General features: G+C 32.8%; 1 protein-coding gene across 1 annotated transcript in view; it reads left to right on the top strand.

Annotated features, from left to right (window-relative positions):
- The window catches only part of LOC137616580 (pleckstrin homology domain-containing family G member 7-like), a 723306-nt gene that overhangs the window by 306460 nt on the left and 403226 nt on the right, over window positions 1-13620 (top strand). The window contains exon 2 of the mRNA XM_068346464.1: window positions 2566-2642. Within this exon, the coding sequence (XP_068202565.1) occupies window positions 2566-2642 (77 nt within the window). The remainder of the gene's footprint in view (window positions 1-2565; window positions 2643-13620) is intronic.

The raw sequence follows: 13620 nt of genomic DNA, 5'->3' as shown, positions 1-13620 counted from the left end.
TTTCAAAGAAGAGATGATGATGTGATAAGAATTATTAGATTTTTACTAAATGATGAAGCATGGGTGAGAATAGGAAGACAAAGACTAATTTGTATAAGATATATACATATATATATATATATATATATATATATATATATATATACAGTATATATATATTTATATATATATATATATACACATAAATATAATATATATCTATATATATACACAAATATATATATATATATATAATATATATATATATATATATATATATGTGTGTGTGTGTGTGTGTGTGTGTGTGTGTGTGTGTGTGTAAATTTTTATATGCAGGCATTGATGAGAGTAGTTAAGAGATGAACAGATGATATAGGTGTTATTATTTTTGAAAAGGCATTAAAAAAATGTAGCTAGGAATTTCTGGTACTTCCAGAAGATAGTGTTAATCTGTGATAACAAAGAAAAGTTGTATATCTTGCGAAGACTCTGGAAAGGATTTGTTTGGAGGCAGTATTGCAAATAGATGTTAGGAAGAAAATTAACAGATGACTCACATGTAGTAAGTGTCAATATGGGTGGAAGAGAATAAGGGATTTAAATATATATAGAAGTTACTAAGTGTTTTTAAGGAAAGCATAATGGTATAGTAGAATGAGTTGAGGAAAGCTGCTGGGATTCCGAAAATATTTGGGAATGGAACATTACCAGGAAAGCAAAATTCGAAATACCAGTAGCCTACTTTATTTTTATCAATATGAAAAGGGATTACTTAAAAATGAACAATGAATAATTGATATTGTAGAAATTGTCAGGCTTTTTGCATGCTGCATGTAGATTGATTTTGATTGAAACTAAGTCTAATGATATCGTTACTATCTTTTAGAGACAACTGTGATTAAGTGTGCATGATGGATTGAAATATTTTTTTTTCATGTTTAATAAATGAGAACAGACATGTTTTGAAAATAGTTTATATGGTTTTGAAAACATGTGATGAAAATCATCCATCAAGAGTGCCAGATTGAAGTAGCAGCAGCTGTTTTAAAACGATGGCACCCCTACTTCAATTATTATGAAATTTGCTTTAAGATAGCGTCGGGTGACGCATCATTACCATTAATCTAAATTACACTTGGACACAGGAGTCCCTGGCACACCTTGCTCCGAAGAAATGCACCCTGACACACCCTTATCTCCCGGCTATTAACCAAACAGAAAGCGTAGGGAGAGATAGCAGACGTTGTGGGAGGGGCAATACACAGGAACTCGCCGCGCAGTAAGAGTGTGACTGGGTGCATTTTCCCCGAGTAAGGTATGCCAGGAACTCCTTTGTCCAACTGTACGCATGAATGTTGCAATATATTGAAAAGAGTCCGGCGTGCAGCTGGTGTAACTTCTATTTAGAAGTGGATAGTAAATCTTAAATCAACTATCACTGAATCCGTTCAGCTTCTGGGTAAACCCGTTTATCAGTAAAAAAAAAAAAAAAAAAAAAATCTAGCTAATCACATTAATTCTTACGAAGCAGGGTATAAACTACGATCATAGAGTGGAAACCTCTTTTTGAAGAGTAACATGTGATGGCTGCCATCTTCATAAATTGCGTCGACCGCCCGTTCATATAGGCTGTGTCTCGTTGAGCAACAGACGTTCGGAATTTATGGATTTTGGTGGGGGAAGGTTAAAGCTAAGAGATTGTAGTGGCCGAAATTTTTTTTAGTGAAATTCTTGGGAGAGAGAGAGAGAGAGAGAGAGAGAGAGAGAGAGAGAGAGAGAGAGAGAGAGAGAGAGAGATTTGGTCTGAAAGCATTTTACTTTATTGTTGCAGAATTATGTCATTGTAAACTAGTAAATAAACAAATTTTCTTTTTGATTTAATCAACCAATGTGAGACATTTAATAAAAATATCTGGTGTTGAAACACTTATTTAACAAACAAATGTCCTTGCAGATCTCCAAGGTTTATCATTATGCACTGTGATGTATCACAGATATACATGTAAAAGAATAAGAATATAAAAATTCACCGTCTATCTCTAGCCCTTAAAAACTCTTTTTGGGTTAAAAACATCCACATTATCTGGGTATTTATTCCATAAGGCCATCTGTAACCTAAAACAAATACGATTTGCAGTTAACCGGTATTTTTCGTTGCGTTTCCCATATGTCTATGTACTTCTTTCTTTCTGACTGGCATGTCTCACTGACGTGTCTGAAACTTTCAGTGAAATATCGCATTGGTCTTTTCTTGATCATGTGATTGACATGAAATTGAAGGGTTAATCTTTAGCTTCTTCATTCTCTTGACACATCCCCTGAATCTTTCAGTCTATGGCCTGCTCGAAAGTATGAGGGCGACTACATCATGACATCGGTGGAATTTTGAAATAACGTAAATATTTACAAAAACAGTAAGACACAGTTTAGAGTCATCTTTGCATTCAGACAGAGAGAAGGATTATTCACTATACAGAGTCATTCACCTACCATTTTTTATTTTTCGCCAGACGTGTTGTCATTATTTTTATGAATATGATTGCAAAACTAAACTAATCTTTTGATGCTTTTTTTCCTTTTTTGCAGGACTAGTGCAAGGAAGAGATGGAGGTCGAGGTGGCGCCGGCTATATGAACTTACCTTCTCCGAATGTTGCAGCTGAAGTGAGTAAACTTACTTTTTTGTTCATTGTTTGTTTGCAGTTCTATTTCTAGACCGGAGAGCTCGGCAATCTGTGGAGCAATGCAGGGGCATTCTTTTAACTATATTTTTTATGATATTTCGAAAACTGAATGAAAAATATTCTTGGTTTTTTGTAATTACGTTCAGTATGAAGTAAATATGCTCCTACAAATATGATATATGTAAGTAAATGCTACGCTTAGGGTGATATGTTTAACTTTTGAAGGATGAAACACGATGATTTTGTTAACAAAACATCTCAGTTAAGGTGATGATACTCGCACTTTCATAATATTCTAGAGTCCTTGAAATGAGCCCTGATATGAATATAAATTATGCATATGTCCCACAAAACTACTTATTATGATAAACATTTATCGAAGTATATAAATTACAATCAGGATCTTTTTTTTTTTATTGTGAATCTCAATATTGGCGGTTAACATGCTGTTAGGATTTTCAAGAAACCGCCAGACTTCATCAGATTTTTATATGCCCTAAAATGCTGCATCATTTTGGGATATGATTGTATCGACTTATAAAAATTCTAAAATTCTTCCTTCTACATCTTATGATTGTTAGGGACGTTATGAATGGCTTAACTACTGAGTACATTTTAACTGCAATGATACCAAAAGAAATTATAGCATCCATAGACCTGTAGGAAAGTTTGGGATGTCTAATTGATACGAAAATTTGAGTTTTTTGTGCTTAAGCTTAAAATTGGCAATGTTCATTTAACTATGTACTGCTTATCTGAAATTTTGTTTTAGGTGTTATTCTTGATTTCAAATATAGAATTTAGAAAAATATTCAGTATTCGTCGTTTTTATATCAAGAAGCTCAAATGCGAGTATCTCAGTGATTTGTTTCACCTTAAATTTTTTTTTCTTTTTTGACATGTTTTTAATATTTTTCTGGAATTCTGGAATTGTTCGACAAAACATAAGGTTTATCAAGTTAGTTTTTCTTAATATTAATGAAGATGTCTCACATAGTTAAGATAGATTATTGTACTGTATTATATTTTTTATAATTTTTATTATCAACCATGTAGTATTAGGTGTGCAGGTATTTAAAAGTTTCTTTCATCTTCTTTGGTAGGGTTCAACACTTCTCGCCCGCAACTAATTTGTGGAATGGTCTTCATGATCAAATAGTTGATATTGAGAACTTCAAAAGTTTAAACTTTATGTTAAGGCCTTTTTTCTCAACAGGTTTACATAAGTCTCGTTTTATAGTTTATCTCTTTCTTATGTTAAGTTTAATCTTTACTTAAACGTTTCTTTTCCGTTCTGGGCAACTTTACTTATTGGGGTTCTTGGGCGCGTAGCACTTTGCTTTTCAAGTAACGCTTGCAACTTGACTTTTAATAATAATAATAATAATAATAATAATAATAATAATAATAATAATAATAATAATAATAAAATAATAATAATAATAATAAAGTAAGTCTTCAAATTGTTATTGGAATTGAATCTTAGTTTGAAGATTCGTCATGTTACCCAATTATTATTTACAACGTATCATTTTGCAATGAATTGCGGTTTGGTAATTGTTTCAATCATTATTAATCAAAGTATTAGTCCCTAAAATTTCAATTTTTTCTTTTCGCGATAGGTATATATTTTAAAAACTGAGTCAATTATGTCCTTAATGATCATCGATACATTATTACTAACATTGCCTCTTAAGATGCAATGACGCTTATAAATACTTGATCGCTTTTAGCTTTGATTGGCAATGCGCTACACAATCATTATTTCTACAATCCATTCTGTACTATACAATTGCTGTGATAACTAACAAAGTTCTTGTGTGATGATTGTACGACCTATACCTAATAGCTGTGATACCTAACAAAGGTCTTGTGTGGTGATTGTACGACCTATACCTAATAGCTGTGATACCTAACAAAGGTCTTGTGTGATGATTGTACGACCTATACCTAATAGCTGTGATACCTAACAAAGGTCTTGTGTGATGATTGTACGACCTATACCTAATAGCTGCGATACCTAACAAAGGTCTTGTGTGGTGATTGTACGACCTATACCTAATAGCTGTGATAACTAACAAAGGTCTTGCACGACCTACACCTATCATTTTGTCTTGTGTGTGGGACTGTATCCTTTAAGAACAACAGAACAGAATAGGATAATATTTGATAATTTTACCCATATCATTCTAGGCAGTGTAGCCCCTTGAACAGAATTCATCCAAACCTTGACATTTCCATGTGACCTTTATATGCTCTTGGTTATTCGGATCTGAAAGGTCGTTTGTAACCATAGCCATGAATATATTATATGGAGACCAATATCGCTATTCTTAATCTTTACGTAATGTGTGATCTTTTGAGGGAAAGTTCCCGAAGGAATGGAGGTTACGAGCAAGGATTCCATTTTGTATAGTAAATGTGACAAAAAAAATCGTCTTTGATGGTGGGTTGATTAGACGAGCTCCTGATGCGAGTTCTATGAAGGGTGTAAAGAAGGTAATGTATTATGATTTTTTTTCACAGGGCGTTCAATGGTCAAAGTAAGAATGGGGCCATGGAGAACAAATTTTTTTATATAATTGCAACATTTTGGTGTTCTCAGGCGCACAAATACTCGCACACACAAGGGAATGCGTGATATTGCTTGAAAATAAATTATCATACCCCACTGAAAAAAGGGCTGATAGGGCACTATTTCGCTGGAGTAGCCAGAATAGGCGACAATTAGATCAAATGTTGCATTTAAACTGACCTGTTTAAAGGTTTAAAGGCCGTTCATGAATGGCAGAGGTAAGGGAAAGTGACATTGCCCTATCAAGCAGGTAGACTTATAGGCTCTCCCAAATCCCCTATCCTTACCTCACAAGAATGGTGAGGTTGCAGCGACCAAAGAAACTTACGTGTTTGAGCGGGACTCGTACCATAATCTGGCATGCACCAGGCAAGGACGCTACCACCAAGCCACCACAACACTAAATGCGAATGTACAGAAAATACTCAGACCATCAGTCATGTCCTCCGATCATGCCCTCTATCTCAGGATTTGGACAACTCTGAATTAGTTAATGTCAATTTAAAGATTTGTACCCATTTCTCTATGATTTCTTTTTAAAGGAAAATATTCACGAAACAGCAGACAAATGGAAGGTAACCTCAGAGGCCTTTATCCAAACGACTTTCTTTTCAAATGTTGTTATCGTAGTTTTTTCTGTTTATGGAAAATGAATCCCATGACAATTCCGCAATTTAAGCATCTTGTGCAGATGGATATACAAGATTAAATTTTTTTTTCTCTCTCTCTCTCTCTCACGCACACCATTTTTTCGGGATTACTTCCTCAATATATATATATATATATATATATATATATATATATATATATATATATATATATGTACATGTATATATATACATGTGTATATATACATGTGTGTGTGTATATATATATATATATATATATATATATATATATATATATATATATATATATATATATATATACATACACGAAATTACCTCCGACAGAAGGATTACCTTCGGCTGTATTGTTACTGATGGTATTATGGATATCATGGCATTCATGTCTAGTTACAACTAAAAATACCTCCTTGTAAATACTGTTAAATCTTTTAACTGACCTTTTCAAAGTCCTTCGAGCCTGTCCTCCAGCTTCTCTCTCTCTCTCTCTCTCTCTCTCTCTCTCTCTCTCTCTCTCTCTCTCTCTCTCTCGTAAATGTCATATCCCTTCCTGGATCGATTTTCTTACCTAACTTTAATAGCCTTTTAATAGCAAGAATGCGATAACGTCTCAAGATTTTACGCAAGGTGACTTTGCTCTCCATCGTTGTCTCTCTCATTTTTCAGTGTATCCGAAAACACAAAAATTTGGGTTAATGGAAGTCTTGCAGGCTACGTGCCTGCCGTTGCCTGAGAGTCCGTAATTTAGAAAGACTTTTGATAAACCAGTACTTCAAACCCGAAGCTTTTAGCCGTAGCTGCTTCGTCAAACTAATTGGTTTTCATCGAAGAAAATTTATCCTTTTGATTCTGTTGAAACGCATTCATTTATTTTTATTTTTATATTTATTGTTTATTGATTGGTTCCATTATGTATGTAGACACTATATTTGCAGATGTTTTATTATGTTGAATACCGTTATCATAAAGATTATTTTAACTTGCCTTTATATTTTGACTATTAAGATTTCTCTGAATACACCCCAAAACTTACCAAGTTTGCAACCTAACATCTTCATGACAAGCCAATTAGTAATGCCATTGGAGTAGCTAGTATCATATCTAAATATAGGCCGAAGTTTCTAATATTTGATGTGAAATTTAGATGTTATGACACCAGCTTACTACACAAACAGGGTGTGTAAAGTAATAATCTTTTATGTGCACTTTGGTTGTTTAATTTTTTCAAGTCTAGAGAGCTGTTGTGTATACTTTAAAATCAAGATATTGTGATAGTTTAATATGAAACTGTCTTTGTCTAGGACTTTTAAAAATATACAAAATAATCTTCATTTTTCTCAACTTCCCCCTTCCTCACCACGAAAAAAATGGATGAATGTTCCTTAACAAACTCCCCAAAAAAGGGATCGCATGGGCGTGCCTGGTTGTTGGTACATGATTCCTAAAGAAAAAAAAAATATTTCATGTATTATGAATATGTTTTTTTTCACTCGTAGCAAGATATCTAATAATATGATTGAATGGAAAAATGTCTCATAAGTAATTCGATTTACAGCATGTTTTTTGGGTAATCGCTGAGATCCGACTCCTGTTTCACGCTCCTTTATATATCAACCTATGGAGATTTTAACTTTCGCTAGATATAACGGGGTAGAATCTTACTTTCTAAATTGTCAAGTTAGTCCTTATCCCAAACAGGAAAATTCTACTAATGGTTGATTCCTTATAAGTCAATGTTTTAGTTGACAGAGATCATAAACCCTCATCCGGTTGCTGTGGCAAAAAGAAAAATGAACAAATGAGGAGATGACCTTTTTAGAGGACATCTTGTCGGCTTCTCTTTATTTAGCCTGTTATTCAGGCCGTAGTCAATATTACCAAGGCCATACAAACTTTAAATCTAGAATGGAATGTTATCGAGAGTACCTCAAGCTAAAGGAAGGCTTAACAGAGTGTGAATGGTTTTCTTAATATCTAGTGTGGAATTTAATTGAATTCTAGTTATTACTTAACATTGAAGGACGAGGGAGAACTAAGACTGCTCTCTGGGGTAATGAATCCCGGTGAAAACTAAGACAGTTTACGTAAATATGTAGGAAACTAGAGGGACACTTTGTAGAGTGCAGGCCTCTACCACGGCAATTTATTTCTCGTTGGCGTGGATTTTTATACACTCAAATATGAACCAAGTTTGAAGTCTCTGTGACATGGATGTCCAAACTAATTTCTGATAACGTGATTTGGACGTTTGGTCGTCTGAGACATTTAATAATTTCCAGCTCTTTTACATAAGTTTAAAATCCCAGCAAGTTTCATTCCTTTACGATTAAAATTGTGGCCGTATGGTTGATGGCCGGAATTTGACCTTTTCCTTGCCTTGATCTTCGACCTCAACATGTATTAACAGGCGTGGATTTTCATACACTCAAAATATGAGCCAAGTTTGAAGTCTCTGACAACGATGTTGAAACTAATGGCTGATTTTTTCTTGACCGCGGCCTTGACCTACTCAAATTTAATCATATCCTGCTGTTTACATAATAGTTAATCACTGCAAGATTCATTACTCTACGATTAGGATTGTTACCAGGGAGCTGTTCACAAACAAACTCACACACAAACAAACACACAAACACGGTCGAAAACATAACCTCCTTCCAACTTCGTTGGCGGAATAATAAGATAATTGATTACAGAGCCTCTTGGGCTTGGTATCTTTCGCTTCGCGTAAGAAAAGTAAGTTATGAAACGATATCTTTCCTGTTTTAATGGAAAAGATATTTCATAGTATAAAGCTGATAATAACACTTAGAGCCAAATTATGACCTGTATCTTGTGTTTTGGTCAGAAACTTAATATAAAACACCAGTGACATAAATTTCATCGACAGAGTTAGAAAAACAGGATTTTTTTTCTCAAAAGAGGATTTATCCTTTAGAGGATATAATAACATAAACTGAAATCCAGTTACAATAAGCGAAAATCCCATCACCTTTATCACCTCTTTGAAACGAGTTTGTTTACGGCCTTTGTTATTTTCGAGTAGACCAATACAATTAGGATAAGTATGATTAATGAAACGATGAATCTAAAACCTAACAACCTACAAACGGGGAAAAATAACAAAAATGGTATCATTAACCGCTCTAATACACAAAAGGGACATTTTTTAAAATGCGACTTTTCCAACTGAATGACTCGCCTTATTTTCTGCTAATTTCTGTCTATTTAATACTTGACGAGGACGTAGCTAGTTTTCGGAGAATACATAAATACCCAATTAACATAGGCCGATTATCTATGAAACATAGCCAGCTTTGGTGGGGATCAAATTCCCTATGTAATTAGTCTTCTGAATAACCCCCCCCCCCTCTCTCTCTCTCTCTCTCTCTCTCTCTCTCTCTCTCTCTCAAATTCCCTATGTGATTAGTGTTAGGAATAACTCTCTCTCTCTCTCTCTCTCTCTCTCTCTCTCTCTCTCTCTCTCTCTCTCTCAAATTCCTTATGAAATTAGTGTTGCGAATTAATCTCTCTCTCTCTCTCTCTCTCTCTCTCTCTCTCTCTCTCTCTCTTTTCCCGTATTGTTTCAGGTGTTATCAATCAGTGTGCGAAACTCGATATCACACCTTACCTGGCATTTCTCGGATCAGGTTTTTCAGATTGATGTTCGGTGTTGTACCTTCGTTATTTCATAAAAAAAGATTTTGGTTCAATTCTTCTATCCGTGCTGTGTTTATTTGGCCTAAATTGACACACTTACGCAAATAAAGACACAAATATATTTGTACATATACATATATGCATAACTATGTATGAATATACGTGTGTATAAATGATCTGTATATATATATATATATATATATATATGTTAGTGTGTGTGTGTGTATATATATTTATATGTGTACATATATATATATGTATATATATATATGTGTATATATATATGTATATATATATGTGTGTATATATATTATAATTGTGTTAGTTGTTAATTGTGTATGTATGTACAAAATAAATTCTTTTATAGAGCAACTGTAATGTAATCATCTCATCAAACTTAAACCTCTCTCTGTATATATATATATATATATATATATATATATATATTATATGTGTGTATCATCAGCCGTTACTGGTCCACTGCAGAATAAAGGCCTCAGACATGCCTTTCCACTTGCATCTATTTTTGGTCTCTCCATGCCAGTCCACATCCGCAAACTTTTTTCGTCAAGCCATCGTTTTTTCTTCCTTTCCCTCATGTTTTTTTTACAATCTAGGAATGTCCATCTATTATCTGTCATTTTCATTATATAACTGCCCATGTCCATTTCTTTTTCTTTCATGTCAGAATATCCTCTACTTTAGAGTGCTCTCGTCTCTATGTTGTTCTTTTTCTGTCTCCTAGTGTTATTCCCATCATTATTCTTCCCATAGATCTTCGAGATATAACTAACTTATATTCCAAAATCTAAGTATTTGATGCATAATTTAATATTGGTAGGACCATCTCGTTAAATACTTTTCAGAGAAAGGGGCATTTTATTTTTCATGATCTCGTTTTGTTTACCAAATGATCTCCAATCAATGCATATCCCTATTGTAATATCGGTTTTGTGACCTGGAAAAACACTTACTGTCTGTCCTAAGTACGTATATTCATTAACAATCTCTAAAGGTTCGGCCATAACTCGTATTTGTTGTCTCTGCATTTTCATTGAACATTATCCTAGTTTTACATATATTCATTTTCAGTCCTAGATTTCTGCTTTACCTATTCATACATTCTATATATTATTTAACTCATCCCATGATACACTGAACACAACTATATATACAGTATATATACATATATATATATATACATATATATATATATATATATATATATATATAAGTATAGATATAATATATATATATATATAATATATATATATATATATATATATATATATGAATGATTTATCATTAAACCACACGATGTACATCGCTGTTATTGAGTTGGTGAAATATCAGGAAACCGAGATATTAGTCATTTGTCTGGTCCTCTCTCCAGCTAAATAATATATGCATACCTATACTATATATTCATATATGTATATATATATATATATATATATATGTGTGTGTGTGTGTGTGTGTATATACATATATATATGTATATGTATATATATATATATATATATATATATATATATATATATATATATATATATAATACAACTTAGTACCATTTCCGCAGAGTTCCTTAATCGAAATCAATTTTGTAAGACAAATTAAATCGATACAGGTAAAAAGCAATAAAGAAAAGAAAGGTTTTAAGAATCAATATATTATATGACCTTAGACCCTGCGTTCTTACTTTACCTTACTTTTATTTTTTATTTTTTCATATAAAAAAAATCCCAAATTGTAAGAATTTTGACACTCGAAGGAAAGCGAATATTGGCACAACCTTAAATCTATTGATTTGTATGCATTACCACTGCCCTTATTTCAGGTTATGGGAAACATTGGCTGTTGAAAATGATACCTTGGAAACTGGTGCTCTTCCAATGTTAAAGTTTTGGATGGAACTAAAATCTTGGCTCATATTGTTTCACTGCAAGTCTGAGGTCTTTGTCCTGCCTTGGACGAGTCACGACTGATGATGACGAGATATATATATATATATATATATATATATATATATATATATATATATATATATATATATCGTCATCATCAGCCGTGACTAGTCCACGGGAGGACAAAGCTCTCAGACTTGTCCTTCCACCTTATACCATTGTACACCCGCAAATTTTCCTAGCCTGTCTATCCATCGTCATCTCTTTCTTCCCTTGCTTAACTTGTTATCTCCAAGGACCCTTCCCCATCTCTCTCTCTCTCTCTCTCTCTCTCTCTCTCTCTCTCTCTCTCTATATATATATATATATATATATGTATATATATATATGTGTGTGTGTATATATATATATATATATATATATATATATATATATATATATATATATATATATATATATATATATAATGTGTGTGTGTGCTTGACAGCGTCAAATAGAAAAATCCAACGTATAGTTTGGCTTCCAATTTACTTTCGGCAGGTTGAATATAACTTCAGGTTATGACGATGCACTCTGACATTTCAGACCAATAATGAAACAACCAACAATTGAAATGGTTCAATTTCACGTGGAAACGTAACATTTGAAGCTCAAAATGACATTGACTTTGAAGATATTGTGTCCTTGTTTTCAGATATTCTGTGATATGCTGTAATATAATTACAGAGTGTTAATTCCCAACTCCTAATAAGATTGTCGCTTATCAACATAGAGATGAATAATTTCAGATACGAAATTACAAATTTTTGAAAATTCGTTTGGCCATCTTTCAACCGCATTTTGAAATATGAATCACCATTTGAAAAATTATGTCTGATTTTCATTTACATGTTATCTTTGTTTAAAAAGGGGTTGAAATGTAAAACTGTTACTTTGATAATATACTGTAGCATGCTGCAACTTTTTGATAAAAACTAAATTTTTGGGATTAATTAAGAAAAACTATGTACAGAATTCCATTACTAAGTAATAGTTGTTCCAAGTGAAATGAATTGACACTCAATTTTATGACTATTACGATTTTTACTTCGGTTATCATTAACAATAACAATACAGACAAAAGCATTAATGATAATAAAACTAATATCCATAGCAATATTTACAATTATAAAATTTGCATGATAAATTGATCGACCCTTCAAAAACTAAAATAATATTGATCTTAAATATTGTCCACTTCATCTCTTATCATTGTAGATAATTTAAAAGCCTTCTTGAATTCATTGAATAAATGCTTCTGGGAGACGTTTTTCATCTTATCTGAGTAATTGCTTCACGCTTGTGGACCGCTGCTAAGGAGTTTAAAACTGGGCTTTTAGGGAGAAAGGAAGTTTTCACTTTTTGTGACTTTTTTTTTCTTTCTTTTTTTTCATTTTTCTTTTTCTGTCGTTAAAGAAGAGATCTTCCTGAATTATTTTTTCCCCGGTAAATGAAAAGAGAACTAAATTTGCCGTTAACTTTCCTCAGTATAGTACATAAGTAATAAATGCATTCTAGTAAAAACAAACCTTAATTACAGAAATACTTCGATAAAGTGCAATAGACAATTTTGATTGATTGATTGATTATCAGTTATTATGTGGCATCTTAACTGACGTTTTTGAAGGTAGAAAATATATTTTCAAATAGAGTCCTTTCATTCTTAGCTTGTACAAAATTTTTTTCTTATCTTTTCAACACGTAGGGACATCTTTAAGCCTTGTTCTTAAGTCAGTAGATCCTAAAGAAAAAAAAATACAATGGATTTTTCCCTACCGTAAAAATGAAGCCTTGAATAGAGAAGGAAAAATAGTCCATTTGGAATCTCGAAGGTGCAAGACAAAACCTCATCTCAAGCCAAGAGGATCTTTCCCTTAGGAATAAAATGGATACTTGAGTATATGAAATCATGCTCCAAAAATGTTCGCCTTAAAATTTTCCAGTTGTACGAGTTGTCGGCGGAAGGAGAGTTTTAATAAAGATTGCTAGGTTTTCTAAAAGAAAAAAGGCCAACTTCTAATCAACTACAGCTTTAAAAGGTCAACCCTTTGGTAGAAAAAGGCCAGAAATATAGCATTTAAGGTCAAACCTTTTTTCATGATGCTACGAAAGGCTACTAATTTCAAAAGGGCCAAATTTAAAGGCTTTAGCTGA

The sequence above is a fragment of the Palaemon carinicauda genome, chromosome 2, assembly GCF_036898095.1.
Source record: "Palaemon carinicauda isolate YSFRI2023 chromosome 2, ASM3689809v2, whole genome shotgun sequence".
In the NCBI taxonomy this organism is placed as follows: Eukaryota; Metazoa; Arthropoda; class Malacostraca; order Decapoda; family Palaemonidae; genus Palaemon; species Palaemon carinicauda.
Note: the sequence above shows the minus strand (reverse complement) of the source record. Positions and strands in the feature narration are given on the sequence as shown.